The sequence below is a fragment of the Pelobates fuscus genome, chromosome 10 (genome assembly GCF_036172605.1).
Source record: "Pelobates fuscus isolate aPelFus1 chromosome 10, aPelFus1.pri, whole genome shotgun sequence".
NCBI classification, from domain to species: Eukaryota; Metazoa; Chordata; class Amphibia; order Anura; family Pelobatidae; genus Pelobates; species Pelobates fuscus.
In genome coordinates, this window is record NC_086326.1 from 137324051 (window position 1) to 137346383 (window position 22333).

At 38.0% G+C, this 22333-nt stretch overlaps 1 protein-coding gene across 4 annotated transcripts in view; it reads right to left on the reverse strand.

Annotated features, from left to right (window-relative positions):
- The window catches only part of GRID1 (glutamate ionotropic receptor delta type subunit 1), a 927065-nt gene that overhangs the window by 583343 nt on the left and 321389 nt on the right, over window positions 1–22333 (reverse strand). For all 4 annotated transcript variants that reach the window (XM_063433578.1, XM_063433577.1, XM_063433579.1 and 1 more), the window contains exon 3: window positions 17778–18062. In XM_063433578.1, the coding sequence (XP_063289648.1) occupies window positions 17778–18062 (285 nt within the window). The remainder of the gene's footprint in view (window positions 1–17777; window positions 18063–22333) is intronic.

Consider the following 22333-nt stretch of genomic DNA (forward strand, 5'->3'; position numbering starts at 1 on the left):
GAGTCTCTGCTGATGCAGATGATTTAATATTTTCCCTTTATCACCTGTGACCTATATCAGCAGAGGATATAATTCTAGAATATTACTGTATTCCTTTAATACGCTTAATTCGATGTATTCTATGCACCTTTGCAATGTGATTGGCTGAGGCATGGAAAGTGTGGTAGGGGCATTCATTTTTCATCCTAGGGGTATTTACCCCTTAAAGAACGAGGCAACTATCCAATGCCTGAACCAAAACAAAACCTTGAATTTGCGCTACGTGTTTGTTTGACCATAATTTAAGGGTTTCTCTTTATATACCCAATGCGTATTATGACAAACACTCCTTTCCACGATTGTTTGCCATGAACTCATGGAGGAGTGTGGAGCTGGCCTCCTGCCCACTGACTATGGTCCCGGTCCGGAATCTCAGTGTAGGAGTTATCCAGCCCAGCATTAACCCTAAACAAGCATTAATTAAACACTATAGTGTCCCTCTGCCCCTGCCACCCTTCAGCAATTAAAGTGTTATAAACCCTTTACACACTCGCCTTATTCCAGTCTCAATGTCCCTCGGCGCTGGCTCTGTTTCCACCTCCTAAAATGTCATTGCGGGGGCGATCCTATTGTGAATGTGCGGCAAGTGCCGCATGCATTAGGCCTTCCCCATAGGAAAGCATTAAATCAATGATTCCTATGGGAATTTAGAAGATGCTGACTGTCCTATATGAAACAGCAAGAAGCGCCTCTAGTGGCAGTCTGGGAGAAAGCCACGAGCAGCAGTCTTAGCACTGTGATGGAAGCACTGCAGTTTCTCTAAAACTGCAATGTTTTCAGATGCAGGGTAAAGGGGAAAGGGACATTGCACCCAGACAACTTTAATGAGATAAAGTGGTATGGATATCTATTGTGTCCATGTAATCTTACCTTAACCAACATGAACCCTAACCCTAAGGAAACCCTCTGCTAATATCACTACTGCTACCAGTAGATGGGTTTCCTAGTAAAAACAGTAGAGAGTGGTCTGTAACCGCCATCTACTGGCTGTTATCAGCATTACAGGGATTACACTTTATCTGCTGATGAAACTGTGATTGGTCCTAGGCAGCTGGCAAAGCCCAGCACCAATCACAATCAACAGGGGGTCATTCAGGGAGACTCTTTCAGGTTCTCGACCTCTCAATATTCTGATCAAGTGAAAAAGAGTTCTATAAGTCTTTGCACCCATGGTCCTTCAATGTCTTGAAGACCAGAGTGTAAATCTCCCTACACTACATTAGAAGCATTCTCTATTCTCCTGTTAACTGTTTAAAAGATAGTGCCAACCGTTATGAAGTTAGATATGGATAATGGGAAATGTTGTCCAGCCCTGTGTACAAGCTAGATGTTATAGAAATGATTTGTGAATATTTAGCTGTACTGTGTTCCTGAAGACATCTTCAGATTCTGAAAGTGTGAGCATCTGAAACACGTCATCATTGCTTGATTTGAGTAATACACGGTTCTGGTTTCTCCCACCAGTCCTGTTCATTTAAATTGCATGCTTGTGACTCATACTGCCAGCAGGGCTCTTCTAATTAAATGTCCCAGTCCAATCCATCAATATGATAGAAATTCCCAAATTTATCTCGCCAGATGGATTCAGGGTCCATTTCTTTACCATTGGTAAATATTTCAATTATTACAGTTCTCACAGCAATTAAGCGAAACGTATTATGTATGTTTTGGGGACAAACAACTCAATTGTCAACTGTTTGCCATTTACTGAAGAGGATTCCAGGGTTATCTCTATTGTTGTTATTAGAACAGAACGTGAGCGGTACGTTTGATCATTCAGAGCTTAGTGAGTAAACCCCGTTACTGTATGCCCTGCAGTAAATTCTCATAGTTTGAATCCTTGTAAACCTTTTAATGTATTTCACGGTAATTACGCACCAAAGACTGCAGAACAAAGAAATGGATGACAAGGGCATTAAACATCTCTACTATAGTCATAACTAATATAAAAAATCATTTTAATATATTTACTTTACTCAATCTATTATGCAAATATACTTCGATTTAATTAAGCACAATTCTTGTTGTGACTTGGCACCATAAGGGCAGCTAGATCATTTCTACTGCCAGTTTGTACTTAACATCTGCTAATTATTTGCAAATGATTTTCCTCTTGCTGAATCACTGCACTAGTCTCTTGTGAAATAGAAAGAACCAATAAACAGTAATTTAACAATTCATAAGAATCACTTATTGCTGTTCCTTGGCTCTCTATGCTTTGCCCCATGACATTGAAATCTTGTACCTTCTTCCTATCCTCCTGGCTTTATACACCAATTATTAGGTGAATATTTCTGTTTAAAGTGAGCCTGTTCTGTCGGATTTACTTTTTTGGTACATTCTTTATTTAAAGTGTAGACACATAAGCATTAAAATGATAGTTAGGACATTGTTCTCTTAAAGCCTGCAGAGTTTACATTTTGTTTAAGGAGCACCTGCCATGGCAAGGCCAGAATGACCCTGCATCTTCTTATTTTACATTTCCAAAGAACTAACCATACAAAGTCAAGAAATGGTTCATTTAAATTTCAACCAATATCATCTCTCTTGTTATCCTCATTAGAACTTCATAATATGTCGTCCAAAGAACCAACATGGGTGGCCTACAAATTGATTGCCAATGGCTATTAATGTCTTATCTTCAAAGAGTCATGAGGTCATTGACTTCTGGGAGTTGTAGTTCAACTGCAATTACAAATAAATGATCAAATGAACAAGACATATCAAGACTGATTACTTGTTTTAATATCTAGCTGAGTCACTTTCAACCTTCAAACAAGAGTTGCTATATAATTTTCTTCTTTAAAAAAAAAAAAAGAAAAAGAAAGTGGAGTATTTATGTAACATAAAATGTTTATCCTTTTGCTGTTACAATGCAGAGAAGACCATCATTAAAATGAAAACCTTATCAGGTGTCAAGCTTTGAAGTTTGATTACACATAAATGTCACCTTTGCCGCTAAAAGGTTATAGTATAATGCTATCTGAGGAACTTCTGTCTTTGATATCAGCATTTCCGACAAAACCTGAATACATCTACATTTGAGTCAGTCTTGTGCCATTTTCAGTTAGCAATTTCTCGCTCCATGTAACGCCATTTTGTGTCACAACCAGTTTAAAGAAGGAGATGATAGGAACATTTGATGAGATGTGACACAATTTATTTTGAAGAGTTTGGTTGCAATATTTATTTAATTCCGATGCAACTGTATATAACTTATGAATTATGGAATGGTTTGAAAACAAATAAAATCTTGTAAAGAGGAACATATTTGATATACTACAAACTGAAATGATTTAATATCATCAAATCGTTTTAATATGAAGTCTATTGAAAGAGACGGGTTCAGAATTTTGCCAGTATCACAAGAGACAAAATTAGAATTTTGACCGCCTTCTTTAAAATGAGCATATCAGCCCACGTCAATCAATTTCTGGAGATTATGACTTTATTTTTTTTCGAACGACTTTAATATGACTGAAATTTCGACTGTCATTATAGCACTGTATTCAACATCTTCTTCGTCTGGGGTATTAAAAAAGTATATATTCTATTGAGAGGCCATATGATTTTACTTTTGGCAAAACAAAATTACTTTTGTAGAATTTCTTCTATAATATCTTATACATACCCCATAAAGGAAGATTATGCCCATCAAGATGTGCATAAGATTGTAGACTATGAACTCATCATATTAATTTATAAGGGACATGGAGCCTCCTGGGACAATCATGACTAATCTTGGCAGCCTACAAAGGATTGCTATGCATCATGGGAAATATAGTCTACAAACATCTGGAGTGTCAAGGTTAGCTACTGGATATAATCTTAGCCCAGATGTGACCTTTTAAGATCGGTCATGCGATATGTCTGGACTTGAGATTAATATATAGTTTCCAAATGATCTTGCATTATATATGACTCCAGTCTTATATGGCTATTATAACTCACTGCCCTTTACCCCTTAAGCACCAAACTTCTGGAATAAAAGAGAATCATGACATGTCACACTTGCCATGTGTCCATAAGGGGTTAAGGTACAGAATAGGCCGTTGTCTCCTGATTTTTGTTGTTGTTTGATTTTCTTTTTACTTGCATGATTTGTGGGTCCACATATTTAATATGACAAAATAATAAATCATGTTTGCATCATTGAAGCAGGTAGAGGTCTTTGGTAAGTAGAAGTCAAACACTATATCCTATTTGCTATGCTATTATGAGAAGGTTAGGGAACTTCTTAGTTATGAGAAATTCGTTTTGGGAGTTGGGATCCAATTTGGATACTAAGCAAATGGGCCGCAACAGTCACACATTTGTAGGTCCCATATTCAGTTGATATCTTGCTATATATCAGCAGTTCCCAAACTGCTCCGGTGCCCTGGGACGCCATAACAGGCTTACAGGGGTGCTGCAAAATGACCCATCGGGTGGCTAATTTACTCCTTAGGGAGGGAGGAAGGAGATTGGGGGGATCAAGCAGCATGATGGCAGAGGTGAGGCTGGAATGAGCTGCTGCATGCTCACTCCCATCAGCCTCAGCCAGAACCACAAGCAAGCCACCTTCCTGGACATTAGGTAATCTAGCAGGAGGGTGGCTGCAAATATAAAAATGACAACATATATGTGTATGTCATATTGTGTGTGTGTTTATCTGTGTCAAGGTGTGGGTATATGTCAGCGTGTGTATCTGTGTCAAGTTGTGTGTATGAGTCAAGGTGTGCATCTGTGTGTGCGCGCATATCTGTGTGTCAGGATATACATCTGTGTATTTTTCAGTGTATGTATCTGTGTTTTATTGTGTGTGCATGTGTCAGTGTTTGTGTGTATCAGGGTGCATGTATCTGCGTGTCAGGGGGTGCGATTGTGTGTGTGTATATGTTGATGTATGCATTCGTCAAGGTATGTGCATGCGTCAGTATGTGTATGTGTCGATGTGTGTATCTGTGTTTGTATTTGTTGCTGTCTATACATTTGTGTGTCAGTAAATACATATCTGTTTGTTAATGTGTATGTATATCTGTGCGAGTATGTATGTGGTACTGTATGTGTATGTGCATACATCCAAGTAAGCAAACACAAGCATAAACACACCCCTGCATTGAAACTACAAAATTATATACAAACACACCACTTCACTCTAATACTAACCAATACACCAATATTACACACAAATGCACAACAGCATTTAAAAGCGAACATTACACCCACACACACTGCTGCAATCATACACAAGCATTACATACAAACACACCCCTGTATTAAAACACTAAAATGATATACAAACACTATACATTTTACTATAGCGCCAGTATATACAGCAGCGATGTACAGATAAACAACTTAGAACTTTGTTTTGACTTGGGGTGCCTTGGAGAATATTGACATTTTGAAACTACAAATTTTGGGAATCACTGCTGTGTATGGTAAATGATACTAAGATGTTCCTACAGACAAAGGAACGGTATAAGTTAACCAATTTCAGTACTGAGCTATTGGAATTGAATAATAATCAAAACCGTCTGTTTTTCTTATGTTTGTTAATTAAAAGAGAAATCTATCAAGATAATTACAATTTACATTTTTACAAAAAATGACAATCTATGTATGCTTGAAAAACTGTTTCAAAAGGATTTGCATCACTGAGTCATTTAAAAACAAAAGAACAGTTCGACAAGTGAGCAACGTGAACAGTTTTTCAATACAGGAATATTTTAAGATATCTAACAATTCTCTATGAGCGATTTAATTACTTAATTAGGAACAGTAATGTTAAACTCTATTTCACAAGCCCTTCACCTTTCTGGACCATCAGGGTTTTTGGAAAGGTTACTAACTGCTTTTAGTAAGACATGGAAGGTGTGTCTGTACTTTTCTCACTTGCGAAAAATGCCCATTCCGAGACCTATACCTCATTAATCATTGGATGGACCTCCACCCACAGTGCAGGAATGAGAGAACCGCGGACATTGTTTCAAAAGATTCGTAACTGAGAGAACCCATATATCCAGATAATGAGTGTATCCATCATGCATCGGTCCATAGGGTTTCAGGCTAAGATACAAAACTTCTCTATTATTGTGCCAATTCAGACACAAGAACTGGTCTAGTGACTTAGGACAGTCAATTTACAACCAACATTAACATGGACACAGGGAACAATAAACAACAAAATTACTGTGTTTCAAACACCATAATCTTTCTTAGAATATATGTTGGAAAACTTACATATGTATTAAGGCCGTTTGGCCTGTATTTGTGGGAGGGGCTTAAATTAATTCACTCCCCTATATAAGGGACACACCCCTTACCTGACTCATATCGCTTGAGGTCAGCATCAGAATGATTTCCACTTCCGGGTCATCCAGACGCCATTTTACCTGATTACTCCATGAGATTTTCTAAGCAGAGCTGTGTCAGGAATCCAGCCACAGGCTTTTCCGGCCTACCACCTTCTTTCTTCAATCCATCGCCGTGGATGGTGCCCAAGTGACTCACAAACCGTAAGTCGACCTACCCGTTACGCCAGGCATCAGTCCCACGGCACCATTCACGGGTCAGGTCCTCACTTTACGGCTGCATTTTGTCTAAGTCTGTTCTAAAACTATTGCATGTTCATGCATATCATTTGTTTAAACCCCCTACCAGTCTTTGGGTGTACTACAGGCTTCTTAGACATAATCACATTTCATGTACAAACCAACGAACCACCGCATTTTCGTCTACACACTGACCCCTACCGGTCATTCAGTGTACTACAGGCTTCTTAGACATTATCGCATTTCATGTACAAACCAACGAACCACTGCATTTTCGCCTACACACTGACCCCTACCGGCCATTCGGTGTACTACAGGCTTCTCAGACATTATTGCATTTCATGTACAAACCATCAAACCACTGCATTTTCGTCTGCACACTGACCCCTACCGGTCATTCAGTGTACTACAGGCTTCTCAGACATTATTGCATTTCATGTAAAAAACAACCAACCACTGCATTTTTCACCTACACACTGACCCCTACCGGTTTTTGGTGTACTACAGGCTTCTTAGATATTATCGCATTTCATGTACAAATCAACGAACAACTCGTTTTTCGCCTACACACTGACCCCTACTGGTCTTTTGGTGTACTACAGGCTTCTCAGACATTATTGCATTTCATGTACAAACCAACAAAACACTGCATTTTTCACCTACACACTGACCCCTATCAGTCATTCGGTGTACTACAGGCTTCTTAGACGTTTTTGCTTTTCATGTACAAAACAATAAACCACTGCATTTTCACCTACACACTGACCCCTACCAGTCATTCAGTGTACTACAGGCTTCTCAGACATTATTGCATTTCATGTACAAACCAACCAACCACTGCATTTGCGCCTACACACTGACCCCTACCGGTCATTCAGTGTACTACAGGCTTCTCAGACATTATTGCACTTCATGTACAAACCAACTAACCACAGCATTTTCGCCTACATGCTGACCCCTACCGGTCAATCGGTATACTATAGGCTTCTTAGACTTTATTTCACTTCATAAGCAAACAAACTAACTACAGCATTTTCGCTTTTATACTGACTCCTATCTGTCAAACGGTAGGATTAACCCCTTAAGGACACATGATATGTGTGACATGTAATGATCCCCTTTTATTCCAGAAGTTTGGTCCTTAAGGGGTTAAAGGGTATTTTAACATACAATCAGCATTTCTGACCCCTACTGGTCAACAGCAAAACAGTCTTCACATGTCATATACAATTTACCAGCCAATATAAATTACACATAAGATTGTTTTAAACATAACCATAAATTAAACTCCAGCACGGGCTCAACTTCAGGTTTAATTCACAATAATTTACATTTCACATCAAGACCAACAGTGGTTCTATCAACACTGCCACCTACAGGTCTGTCAAGTACATTGACAATTTTCATGGGGCTTTACAAACACCAAAACACTGACACCTATAGGTCAACAGACAAACAACATTTAACATACCAATCAGTATCCAACTACACTGCCACCTATAGGGCACTCGGCAGATCTCCAGTGCACTTGCATTTTGTAACACCATGTTCACTGACCCCTACCATTCAATAAGACATCCAACAATTCACATAGCAAGCACTATATCAACATCTGGTATAAATACATATATTATTACACAATAGCCGACGCATCTGTATATACGTAACTGGTAATATAGTTCACATACATTTTTTCACAGCACGCTGCTCACGCAACAGACTTTCCCCTAGCAAGGGGACATACAACATACAAGGTGGAGACAGACCACATTTTCACTTGTACATACGGCACTTAATGGGTTAAGATTGATACATATTTAACCAGTATGGCTACGATGTTTAATATTTACACATCACGGCACTTTACTTTTCACATATACTGTACGTATTAAGATAAGCTTGGTCTATGCCATATTTCCTTATGCCATACAGTTTTATCCATTCAGGTTACAGTTACTACTAAAAAACCTATAGGGATTGTCAGGTTCAATACCATACTACCAAGTACATACACCTGCTCACGTAGTTATTCATCTCTTACCTTCCCTGGAATAGTAATAGTATACTGGCAATTAGGGTTCTAGGGCCCAATAGGTATTACCCCCTTTTTTTCTCTGCATTATGCTTCGGTTAGTGGTCCCGCGAGGCCAACACCCCGCCTCACACTCTGAGGCATACACCCCTCGGGCCACTCGTGAGCTAGCCGCCTCGCATTGTATCATAGAGAGGGCCTCACCTGTCACTCCCCTTTCTATTTTCTGGTTACTGTCACCGAGAGGCCAACATCCTGCCACAACGTTCGGTGGCCACTCAAAATCCCCTCGCGCCAAGCATAGATAGAGCCTCTCAAGCCACTTGGCAACTAGCAGGGCCTCACCAGTCACCAAAAAACACCAAGCCTAATCGTTTCGCCTTACGGCTTAGCTAGCAAGACAGTACAAGGACCCTGGTTAGAAATAATAATTGCAGTCTTTATTGTTATTTAAGTATTTATCAAAAAGATGGTGAAGAATCACCTCTTCCTAGCACCCCGGCTAGAATTGATACACCTTCAAGCAGAGGAGATGTTGCTAGTCCAGCAGCAATCAGATCCTGGACGATCCCACACATTACCACCGACCTAAGGAGGTGACAAATCCCCTACCCTGCTACAGCAAGGAAAGCAGAGTTATTCAAACTCCTCCATACATCAACGGACAACACGGAGGCAGGGGAAGGCCCAGCTACATCAACTCAGGTGACACCCAGGCTATACTAGCCTCACTCATAAACTCATGAGCCAAAAAATTTATGACAGACTGGCAATCTCGAGTTGGTCACCACAGCCCTCACAAGGCTGGGCCTCACGCTACTGTACAACCAGCACCAACCAAAACTCGGTTACCTGGTACAATCAATTCTTATGACACACAAGACGTTAACCCTGCACGTATGATGTCAGCACATTGGGGAAGCAAGGCATATATATGTATGATGATGTATCTGTGGTGGTCAGATCCAGGGATTCCAGGTAAATCGGGAACTGACCATCCCTTGGTTGGGTTGGCAATTGGAATATGTAGAGATGTTTATTTTTGCAGGTACCCATACAGAAGGGATTTTGTCCCAAACAAATGGACGAGCGCTCTCAGGCTCCAGGTACCAGCACCTCTGAACTACCAGAGACCATTGATATGAGTAGTTGCATTGCATATAGACTGTTGCATATATGTTCAAATGGTTCAGGGCACATGACAAACCATGTGTCCCAATACAACTTACAAATAACGTACACACCAATGCATTTTCAACACTACTGACTCATCACCCTTCCAGACTTGTAGTAGATTTACTAAAGCTCTGGAGCTTCAAAGGGCTCCCATACAGGTATCATAAACACACCTTCAAGGAATATAGCATGCCCTCACTTACAGTCAGCACAACAAAACCATTGGCTGTAAACACACTCATAGCCAAGATTTGCAGAGGGGTCTTCCAATCTCCACCATTTACAGCAGGGCACCAAACACACACATTGGTATTGTGACAAGGAATCTTCCCTTAAACAAAGACTAACCATAGACTTATTGGCACCACACACCTCCGCTACCCCAAGTCTCAACTCCCTCATACCCTCCGAGGAGTTTTCTTACTATACAACACAATTGATCTACCTTTACAGCTATCACTCAAGCATGGGTTGAAGCTTGGTTAAGTAAGACCAATATCATCAACGCAGTAAACGGCTACCATCTACCCTACACACTGCCACTTACATGGCATAAATTGGGCAATCCTTTCCCCGCTCAACTTTCGAGCTACAGATTAGCCTACTATCGATATTCGCAGATACTCTGTGCTGGTTATGATAACATATCCAGAGGTCTTACAGTCATACACTATCTAGAAGACTTCTTGTTGATCAAAGATAACATATTTTTCACTAGAAGCCTCACGGCAGCTTAGTCTGGTTGACCACTTGGGCGTCCCAGTACCCCATAAGAAACAGAAGGCCCAGACTCTATCATCACATTACTGGGCATATGACTTGAGTCGGCATCCATACACGCAAGTTACCACAAGACAAATAGGGAACATTCTCATCTACATCAATCACTACCTCCTGCTTAGTACTTACAACTGCAAGGAACTACAATCCCTACCAGGTTCCTTAATTTTGCCATGCCAATCATACCACAAGACCACGCTTTCACATCCAGAGTACTTTCCCCTTTTTTCCACACTTCCAACATGATGATCAGAGGATGTCCCTAGACACCTCAGCAACAGCAGACCTGCACATGGGGGGGAATTTCTTAACCACTTGGCATGGTAAAAGCATGTTCCTTCCAGGATTGTCTGACACTTCTCCAACCAGATGGTCAGACGCGGCGTCTACCACGGGTTTGGCAGCGATCTACCGGGAACGATTGCTTTGGAGCTGTTGGCCATGGCATCCAGGTTTGGAAATTTTTCCACCACCTCAGCCCCTTTGGGAGATCTACCCCATTGTAGCAGCTGCTGTGGCATGGGGTAAATCATGGTCAGGGTCATCAATCCGTTATTACTCTGACAACTAGGCACATGTCATATCATCAACAATCGCCACTACTCATCCATAAGGTCATGATATTTCTGGGGAACTCACTTGGTTGGCCACTTATCACATTTCACTTTCATGTACCAGACGGGGGTATACATCCCTGCCGATAATTGTCTCATTTATATTCCAGGCATGTTCATCATACGCTTCCTACAGCCGCCCATACAGTCACGGCCACGCTTTCGTTCCAGAGACAAAATCATGGATTAGACATACTCATGCAGCATAGCATGCACTATCCCACCTAGCACTTTCGTCCCATACTTGTAGAACACATAACACAGCTTTTCACCTGGCTTAAAGAATCTCATTGGAACACGACATAGCTCAACCTGTGTCATAACATTTCTCCTAGGTTTTGCTTCTTTTTGCCACCTTAAACTTCAACTATCTCACACACACCATTAATTATATAGTTTACAGGCATTCAACAACACAGGATAACCTATGGCCAAAACTACCATAACTTCATGCTATCATACCAGACAAGAATATGCTCAGAGGTTTTCAGGAATCCATTCTCCCACGTTCCTCTCAGAGATTACCAATAGCCATCCAACTTTTCATCCTTATCGGACCTATTAGATCTACAACCATTCAATTATACTACCAAGTCGGCCATTACCAGCCATGCACATTGCCTTTTATGCCTTTCTCAGGCCAGAGAATTCACTACCATCACCACCACTCAGACAGATCATTGTCTTCAACGATCCCACGTACGTAAACACATATTTCATTACCTATTGGCTCTACCACATTCCGAAACGAGTCAACACGGACCAACAGTAGAGATAACATACTATCCTACCCACAACAAATGGTGTTCACTTTCGGTCCTAGATTCCTACCTTCAAAATTCTTCCAGGAATTAAATACTGTAATGCATTTAAGGAAATGTCTGGTTAATTTGTATATATTTGTTGACTGTATTAAATCTTTGATTATTCATTTTTGCCCTCTTTATTTACAGGCCTACCGTATCGTCGGTCAAGGCACACCACAACCGACTTGCTCCCTTTATACTATCCTACGCTTATGCTGGATCCTTACTCCATATACGGCTATTTGCCCCTTACACAAGTATTAAGGCCGTTTGGCCTGTATTTGTGGGAGGGGCTTAAATTAATTCACTCCCCTATATAAGGGGCACACCCCTTACCTGACTCATATCGCTTGAGGTCAGCATCAGAATGACCCTCCCACCCACTCCTCATTTCAACACTTTCTCTTTTCTTTCCATTTACTTTACTTTCTTACTCCTTGGTGGGCCCTCTTTATTTACAGGCCTACCGTATCGTCGGTCTCGGCACACCACAACCGACTTGCTCCCTTTATACTATCCTACGCTTATGCTGGATCCTTACTCCATATACGGCTATTTGCCCCTTACACAAATATATTTTATATATATTTATTCACCAAATGTGAAGTTTTGGTGGGTTGACAACAAAGTAGAAAAATTAAAGTCAAGAAAGCATAGGTTTCAAGCCAAGTCTCATAGTTTAGTCAATAAATCTTTAAACATAACAATCTGTATACAGTTATTTTAATTTAAAAGGAAAATCTATGCAAACTACATTTTGCTTTAATTTAAATGGAAATCATTAATACTTAGAGAGTGGTTGTCAACATTTCAAAATTAGTTCATTTAAAACCAGAGGCTTGAACGTGCACTTAATTGACTCCACAGTCTACATCTTGCATGCTGTAGATAAGTTGCCCAGACTCTTACCAAAGATAGTGTAGAAGGCCTCTACACTTTGTGATCAAATTCTTAGTACAGGCTTGAACAACCTGCAGCCTCCCAGATGTTTTCAACTAAAACTCCCATGATCCCCCAGCTACCAGACATGGTTCCCTGACTATCTGTTTACTTAAAAAAAACATGGGCATTGGCTATCTGTTTCATTAAATAAATCATGGGCTTTGGCTCTCTGTTTAATTCAAAGAATCATGGGTGTTGTTGTTGAAAAACATCTTCGGGGCCGCAGGTTGTGCAGGCCTGACTTAGAAACATAGAAACATGGAAACATTGAATAAGAACTGTTTAGCCTATCTATCTAAATTCTTATGCTTAAACTCCCTCACTGTGTTAACCTCTACCACTTCACCAGGAAGGCTATTCCATGCATCCACTACCCTCTCTGTAAAGTAATACTTCCTGATATTATTTTTAAACCTTTACCCCTCTAATGTAAGACTATGTCCTCTTGTTGTGGTAGTTTTTCTTCTTTTATATATAGTCTCCTCCTTTACTTGATTCCCTTTAAGTATTTACATGTTTCTATCATATTCGTCTTTCCTCTAAGCTATACATGTTAAGATCCTTTAACATTTTCTGGTAAGTTTTATCATATAATCAATGTACCAGTTTAATAGCCCTTCTCTGAATTCTTTCCAAAGTATCAATATCCTCTGGCGATACGTTCCCCAGTAGGGATGTGCATGGGCAAAAAAATTGGTTTTGGAAATTCAAGTAAGTAAAAAAAATGTGCCTGCTTCGGCAATCCGGACCAATGGCATTCGGTTCAATTCGGCAGTTTGGAACTTGGGTAACTTGGAACTTTGGTAATTCGGACCCTAACCCTAAGAACTAATCCTAACCATGACCCTTAAACCTAACCCTAAACCTAGCACCTAACCCCTAATCCTAACCATTTGTTTTGCCCCTAACCCTAACCTCTAATCCTAAACCCTAACAATTTCATTTGCCTCTTTTCAGAAATCCGAAAGCACTTCGGAATTCTGACAATTCAGAACTTCGGCAATTCAAACTTCAGACATTCGTAAGCATCTGAATGTCTGAATTTCACGAAATTTGTCCGAATGTACATACGGAACGAAATGAATTGCACATGTCTAGTCTCCAGTACTAGGTACAATCCATCAAGTGAGGTCTTACCAGTGTTCTGTACAATGGCATGAGCACTTCCCTCTTTCTACTGCTAATATTCTGAAAAGTCTCTGATGACTGGGGGCACCCCATAGTTGTGGCCAGAACATTAATTGCAAATTAGGTTCTTTATTCATTACTAGTTCCTCTTAAATCTCTTGAAAAGAATTAATGTAAATGTTGAAAGCTTAAGAAATATCTAAGCATTAAAGAAAGTTATCGGTATATAATATTATTTATTTATTTATGTTACAGATAATTAATCTTTATTGCCATTGATATAACATTCTCCTAGACAATATATTAGTTTCCTACTTGTGTATAGAAGTATTTAAGGGTTTTCAAAGCCCTATAAATTTGCAGTAACTCTTTATTTTTTATTTTTGTTTTCAAACAGCTCGGTTTTGTGATAGATAATTTATAGTATTCCATAAAATGGTCATATTTGTTTCTCTGTGCTGTATTTTCTTGTACCCATAAAACAGCCATATTTGGGTCTACATGCTACATTTTTTCTACACCACATTAATTTCTAATTATTCGACCAAATAGGCAATAAATTAGCGCAAGGATAAAGCAGAGGTGTTAAACTTTTAGGTCCCCAAGGGAAGCAAACACATCATATTTCCAGGATAAAGTGCAGAACTCAAACATGTCACAATGTTCAACATATAAGTCAGTAACTGATATTGTTTATAACTGAGCATTCGTCCGTTTATTCTTAACCCCTTAACCCCTTCAGGACCGCTGACGGTTCAGGACCGTCAGCGGTAAAACGTGCGTTTGGACCGCTGACGGTCCTGAACCGTCATAACGGTCTGGGGCTACTTACCTGATCGCCGTCGGTCCCACGGCGGCGATCAGTGCTCCACCCGGTCCAGGGGGACTGCCTGTCTGCCCGGGCAGTCCCCCCTTGGCAGATCAGGACCCCACGGCCATGTGATCACTCGATCACATGACCGCAATAGGGGTCTTTGTATCTGCCTGCAGGGGGACTGTCTGTGCTGACAGGCAGTCTCCCTGCAAGTAAAAAATCCAAAAAATAAAGTAAAAAAAAAACCAGTGTAAAATCAGTGTAAAAATAAATAAATAATATGTGTATATATATATGATATATATACATGTATTATATCTATATATAATATATGTATATGTATCATATATATATATAATGTCATATTAAGTGTATTTTTATATTTATATATACGTATATTAATATAAAAATACACTTATATTTAAATTACACACGAATATATACAATATATATATAATTGCTATATATATGGTATATATATATTATTATAAAATACAAATAATATGTTAATAAAAATAAATAACAAAAAATAAAAATAATTTTTAATAATTATAAAAAAATATTTATATATGCAATTTTATTCTAACAGTATTTTGATATATATATATATATATATTTATATCAAAATATACTTAGAATGTAATGATATATATATCTATGTATAAATAAATAAATAAAAACAATACGAAATATACATATGTCCATATACATAATTACATAAATAATTTCATAAATATACACGTAGACGTCAAATATATAAATATGTATATATATTAAAATTCTACATGTGTATTTATGTAATATTTTTACCTAATTAAGTAATTTTAATGATTGCAATTTGAGGGACCTGCCTGCCAACCCAGGCCGAAAGTCCAGATAATTTAATTTGCTAGCACTGTGTTTAACCCTGTAACTTTCTATGACACCCTAAAACCTGTACATGGGGGTACTGTTTTACTCGGGAGACTTCGCTGAACACAAATATTAGTGTTTCAAAACAGTAAAACATATCACAGCGATGATATTGTCAGTGAAAGTGAATTTTTTTGCATTTTTCACACACAAACAGCACTTTCACTGAGGATATTATTGCTGTGATACATTTTACTGTTCTGATACACTAATATTTGTGTTCAGCGAAGTCTCCTGAGTATAACAGTACCCCACATGTAGAGGTTTTATAGTGTTTGTGAAAGTTACAGGGTCAAATATAAGGCTTGATTTTACTTTTTTTTTTTATTGAAATTTGTCGGATTGGTTAGGTTGCCTTTGAGAGCGTATGGTAGCCAAGGAATGAGAATTAGCCCCATGATGGCATACCATTTGCAAAAGAAGACAACCCAAGGTATTGCAAATGGGGTATGTTCAGCCTTTTTTAGTAGCCACTTAGTCACAAACACCGGCCAAAGTTAGCGTTTCTTGCATTTTTAATACACAAACAAATATAAATGCTAACTTTGGCCAGTGTTTGTGACTAAGTGGCTACTAAAAAAAACTGGACATACCCAATTTTGAATACCCTGGGTTGTCTACTTTAAAAAAAAATGTACATGTTAGGTGTGTTTCGGGGATTTATGACAGATAACGGTGTTACAAGGTCACTATTGATACATTTAAAATATATATATATTGAAACAGCAATTTCCTACTTGTATTTATAGGCCTATAACTTGCAAAAAAAAGCAATAAAGCATGTAAACACTGGGTGTTTTTAAACTCGGGACAAAATTTTGAATCTATTTAGCTGTTTTTTTCATTAGCTTTTGTAGATAAGTAAAAGATTTTTCAAGTAAAAGTCCAAAAACATGTTTTTTTTTTAAATTTTTCACCATATTTTATTATTTTTTTTAAATACAATATTGGACATAATACAAATAATGGTATGTAAAGAAAGCCCCTTTTGTCCTGAAAAAAACAATATATAACTTGTATGGGAACCGTAAATGAGAGAGCGGAAAATTACAGCTAAACACAAACACCACAAAAGTGTTAAAACTGCTCTGGTCCTTAACGTACAAACATCGCAAAAACAGGCCGGTCCTGAAGGGGTTAAGGACACATGACATGTGTGACATGTCATGATTCCCTTTTATTCCAGAAGTTTGGTCCTTAAGGGGTTAAAGGACAACTGTCATGAAATTTTTACTTCTCATTTTTTTTTTATTATTACACTTAATGAAACATAATTATTCTTTAAATTATGTGATTAATGTCATTTTTTTAATAATGTATTTTTGAGAAACTGTAACTTTTTTTATCTGAGCAGCCATGTTTGATCAGACTCTGCTGTTATCTGCCTAACTGTTGGTCAACCTAGCTTGCCTGTTGATGCACATTACTTAGAACAATCAAAGCAGCGGGCAAGTTAGGTTGAGCAGAAGTTGGTCAGATAACAGTAGTGTCTGACTCAACATGGCCGCTCAGCCATATCATTAAGTTTTATCAAGTGTCATACACATTAATAAATGATAAGTCCTTTAGCACACAAGTTCCCTACTTATATTTTACAAAACTCAATGAAGAAAATGTACTTCAGAGATAAAGGTTTCTAAATGCTAGTAAGTTTCTAAAAGTGGTTTCATGATGATGTCACCCCTTTAAGATGTTTGTTTCACAGGCACGTATTATACTTAATGCCCAATATCTATAAAACCCAACATTTTTAAAGTCCAACATCTATATTTTTCTTCCAGCATTAACCCCAATCCAAATGTAATCAGATTTTTGGAAACCGGTAAACTTTCCTTCATCATAAAAATTAATCAACTGATTTCACAGATATTAACGGAATCTGTCAAGATAACTTTAATTTAGTTGCACGTTTTGGCAATCCTATCCAGGCAAAGCAAAAAAACATTTTTCATACAGGTTCCACGAAGATATATAGAGGCAGTTTTTCAATCAACTCACCATAATCGCTGTCGTAGAATACAATGAATTTTTGCCATCGGAGTTCAGTGACAAGTTTTAACATAACATCATTGAGGCGAACAGGTGGTCTTGCTGCTAACGTGTACTCTTGCCCTTCCAAGCTAGGATTTAGATGACACACTGTGCGCGGCGAACCACCAGTGCTGCGTTGTACAAAAATATGTGGGATGTGCATGGCGTCCGTCAGAGACTGAAGAGCACTGGCTGAAGCACAACCAGTTGATGTCACTAATGCTAAAATCCCCTGAGTCATCAGGTCACAAGCTGAAAAAATACAAAAATAATTACCGTAATTAGAATTTTACATTAAAAACAGCATTTAGAATTAACTATATAATTAACCGTTCTGACATTTAGAGAATAAACAAAAAAGTTAATATTTAATTGCATTTAGTGGTTTCAAGAACAGAAGGATGTCTGTGCCCCTAAAAATATAGATCTATCTTCATTGCTTACTTATTCCTCCATATGTTCAATCCTTGTCCATTTATACCGGTACCAACAGGGTCACAGTTATCCTTGGAGGAAATATTTTTGGAGTCTACATTGATGGAACATGAAGGTCTCTTTCTCTGCTTTTTATCTTCTCCTACAGAATAATTAATGAAGGTGCCATATATAACATCACGTATGGTACCTTAATTTGCTTCCACAACACATTTCAGAAATCACCAGGGAGAGAGTAGTTCTCCTGCCCCCTTCACATTAGATTACTAGGGAAACAAGTCATTCTGAGTTCACAGCTCCCACATTTCTATTTAAAAGAATCAGAAAAGCCTAGAGAAGGGCATTAAAGTAAGGAGAAACATCAATGATTATACTTGACGCCACACACCTTGCTGAGACATATTGCAGAGGTTCCATGATACCTTGGGGCACGAAACCATGACCTAGTTTGATGTAATGGTTTATTCTACATTGCTACTTGGCCTTTTGGGGACTCAACAACCTCCAATATTCCTACAGTAACTTCACTAACTAAGAAGCAATTCTGTTTGTTCTTCAGCATAAAATAAGAGGCAGAGTTCCAGGCCGTATTGAATAAAGGAATACTGTAGCTTGTTTTCTTGTCTGAACTTTTGAAAACAACAACTCACAAGCAATCAGGTAGAACACAGGGAACATTGAAAGTTAAATAAATAAACGGATAAATAAAATGTCTAGAATATAACGTTGCATTTCATCAGGTATTCCTGCCGAATTCTTTACTTGATAATTAACTTTTTGGAAGAACTTTGTATCAGCGAGACATAGACAAATATCTGAGCAAATGATTAGGTTACTGATAGCTGAAAAAATAAAGTAAATCCACACAAAAGAGAAGTTTTAGATAAACAGATCTTCTAGAATGGTAAGTGAAATAGCGATTTTTAGTATTGTAAAAAAATGTACAAATTGTATGCTCGTCATTATGCACCCAGGCAATACCTGGAAATCGGATCTGCTTGTCAATAAGCTCCCAGGTACCCCGTTAAGACAGTGGCCTATACTTATCAAATGGCTTTGCATGAATACTAGTAAGGCAAGAGCACTTGAAACAGCTTAACATGGGGCTGCTTGGTTTCGGTAACATTGAACCATATCTAGTTCTGTGTAGTGTTTTCAATGCATTCTATCTGCATTGAGTAACTGGTTTTGCTACAGAGAATGCGACAACATAGTCTACTTCAGATGAGCTGTTAGACTGCCTCTAAATAGTACTTATCCTTGTAAATGATTGATTTTCTACAGGCAACTAATCTGTTTAATCATGTGGGTTCAAACTTTAAATATATAACAGAAGCCCATTTATTTTAGATACATAGATAGAAGGACAAGCAGGCAGACAGACTTCCTTTGGTAAAGCAAATAAATACAGTTAATGCTTCAGTTCCTCCTATGGAACGTTCCTCAGAACAACTCAAAACTAAGGTGGGACAAAAATGTTGCCTGTAATAATTGAATGGAATATTTTTGTTATCTGTCTGTCTGTCTGTCTGTCTGCCGGTCTGTCCGTCGTGGTTTTTATATCATCTGTCCAATTATTCCCCCTTAATGAACAGAGAATTATGCAAAGAGTCACCTTTGTGTTGTTTGGAGGACCTACACTCGGGCAGAACTGAGACATGTCTATGGCATGAGATTAGTGGGAGCTATACAGCATCTACAGCCGTTTTAATATCATCAGCTGCCAACCAGGACTGCAACGTCCACTCTCTTAGGCAGTCCATGAACATATCCATTTAACCAATTTGTACTTATTGGATAATACACAAAAATGTATAAAATATAGGGAGCAGGTTATATCAAGCTCACAATCAAAATAGAACCTTGTTGTGTATATATATATATATATGGTTTAGTGTCCATTTTGAGGAATATAATTGGTGGTGGCTGTCATTGGTATAGAAACGAGGGAAATGGGGGGATCATTCTCCCCCCTGGAAATGTAGTGTGAGGATGAAATGGGTTAGATCACCCCATAGTCACCATGGCGTAACTTTTAAAATCATGTATTTTACTGTTTAAGAAAAGTTATAAAAACTAAAAATGCTGTCTTCTCCTTAGATTCTAAATAATGACATGTCAACAAGAAGATGCAAAAAAATTAGTGGTAAGACATATATTGAACAATTGATTTTTGTTTTAGATATTGCATATTTATATGTAAAAAAGTTGAGATCAAGCACTTAAAAAAACACTAAATTCCATCCTATTAAAAGCTTCCCAGGGATGGTGTATCATTTTGCTTGAAAAAAAAAAAACAGCATGGTGTAGCCTGCTTTAAAAGGGGCACATGTTTACTATAGAAGGCTGCCCCCCTTAAATCGAAAATACAAAAACAGATGACAAACAATAAAAATAAAAAATAAATAAAAATAAATAACATCTGGATTCAGTAAAAGTATGATCTGCTTTGTAAGAATTTTCGTGTGAATAGGGCTGTTCGTGTCAAAATATTCACATATTTTACATACGTACTCTTTCAGTAGTGGAAAGAGGTTAGTGCAGAAAGGTGATAGTTTAGTTACACATTATTTTACCAGTGTTTGTCTCCTAGCAGCATTTAAATATTCAACTCCCCTGTGTCCCGTTACTGTCCATTCCGTTACACGATTTTGTAATTTTTTTATAAAATGAGAATTCCATTGCATTACAGAGATATTCTTTTCAGTGTACTACCATACAAGCTAATTTTATGATGATATGTTCCACAGATCTTTTAATTTTACCTGCTGCCTTCGTAGAACAAGCAAAGTATTCCCACAATAAATGCATAACTCGCAGAAGAGCAAAAAAAGTTTTCTCACCTACCTCTGAAGATGTGTACATCTCCCTTGGCTTTTAAGCTAATTGTATCATTAGACGTGTGAAAAGCCAACAATGTGCTAATGAATATCTCAATTTCAAGTAGTCAGAATATGATATGATCAATTATCTTTTAGTAGTTAAGTAAATCTGAACACTATCTTTAGAAAAATGTTTTAACGCAATACATGTTGGTAATTATATCCAAGTTTAATAGATTGCACAATCCTGAATATTTCTAAGAAGTATTAATAATTATGATTCAATTTATTTTTTGCCGATTATGTCTATATTACTGTAATGTACCCAGGCATGGGAGCTTTTAGATATCATTTTATCAGTGGCATGTAGAAATAAATCCATTTTTCTAACATGCCCTTTCCAATCACAAATTTTCATACAAAACATGTTTTCACTAATGGGAATTTGAGAGGATCTGATAAATTGGTTTCCCAATCTCCCCGATCATTACCACATGAGCTAATAAGTTGCACTTAAATGTCTTAGGTAATGCAAGGATGACAATTATAATATAATTATCCGAGTGCCAAAATTACAAAAATTGGCAACTCCCTAGAGAGAGAAATAAAGTCAATATCTATGTGATTACAGTGGGTCAGTGTAAAATTAGACTTTAGAGCAATTAAGTGGTTCATTTGTTATCTTCATTTTAACCCCATGCTGATGTCTGTTACACAGGTTATATTGTTGCCACTAATGTGTCTTACTGATTGCTTATATGCAGTCGATAAAGGCTCAGAAGTCTGCACGTATCGCATGATCATAGTGAGAAAGAGCTTTTTGGGGGTATTTTTTACAAGAAAGCAATCACACAATATAATTCTGGAGACTGCTCCATCCAACCGATTACTGTGGCACCATTGGGATCTCCAAGAATCCTGATTCAAGAGTCCATGAAGCAGGCTATTTTTGGATGTTTGAGGTATTAGGGAGTCCACCAATACCACATCTAAAGGATCCTAAATATGTGGTCAGTATGAAATCCTTTTTGTTGTTAACTTAGAGCATGGATCCATCCAAGGTCAAACATAATAGAGAGCTTCCCTGAATTCAGAGACATTTACCAAAAACACAGTTTAACTCAGGTACTGTGAGTTGCTCTCAAAATAGGCTCCTGGACAAAACTCTTAAGTAACAAGCATCAAAGTAAATCAGCAACAGGAAATGATTCGATCCACTTAGTAAATACCAAATGTAAGTGTTCTTTAAGAAAAAAGTAATGTTGT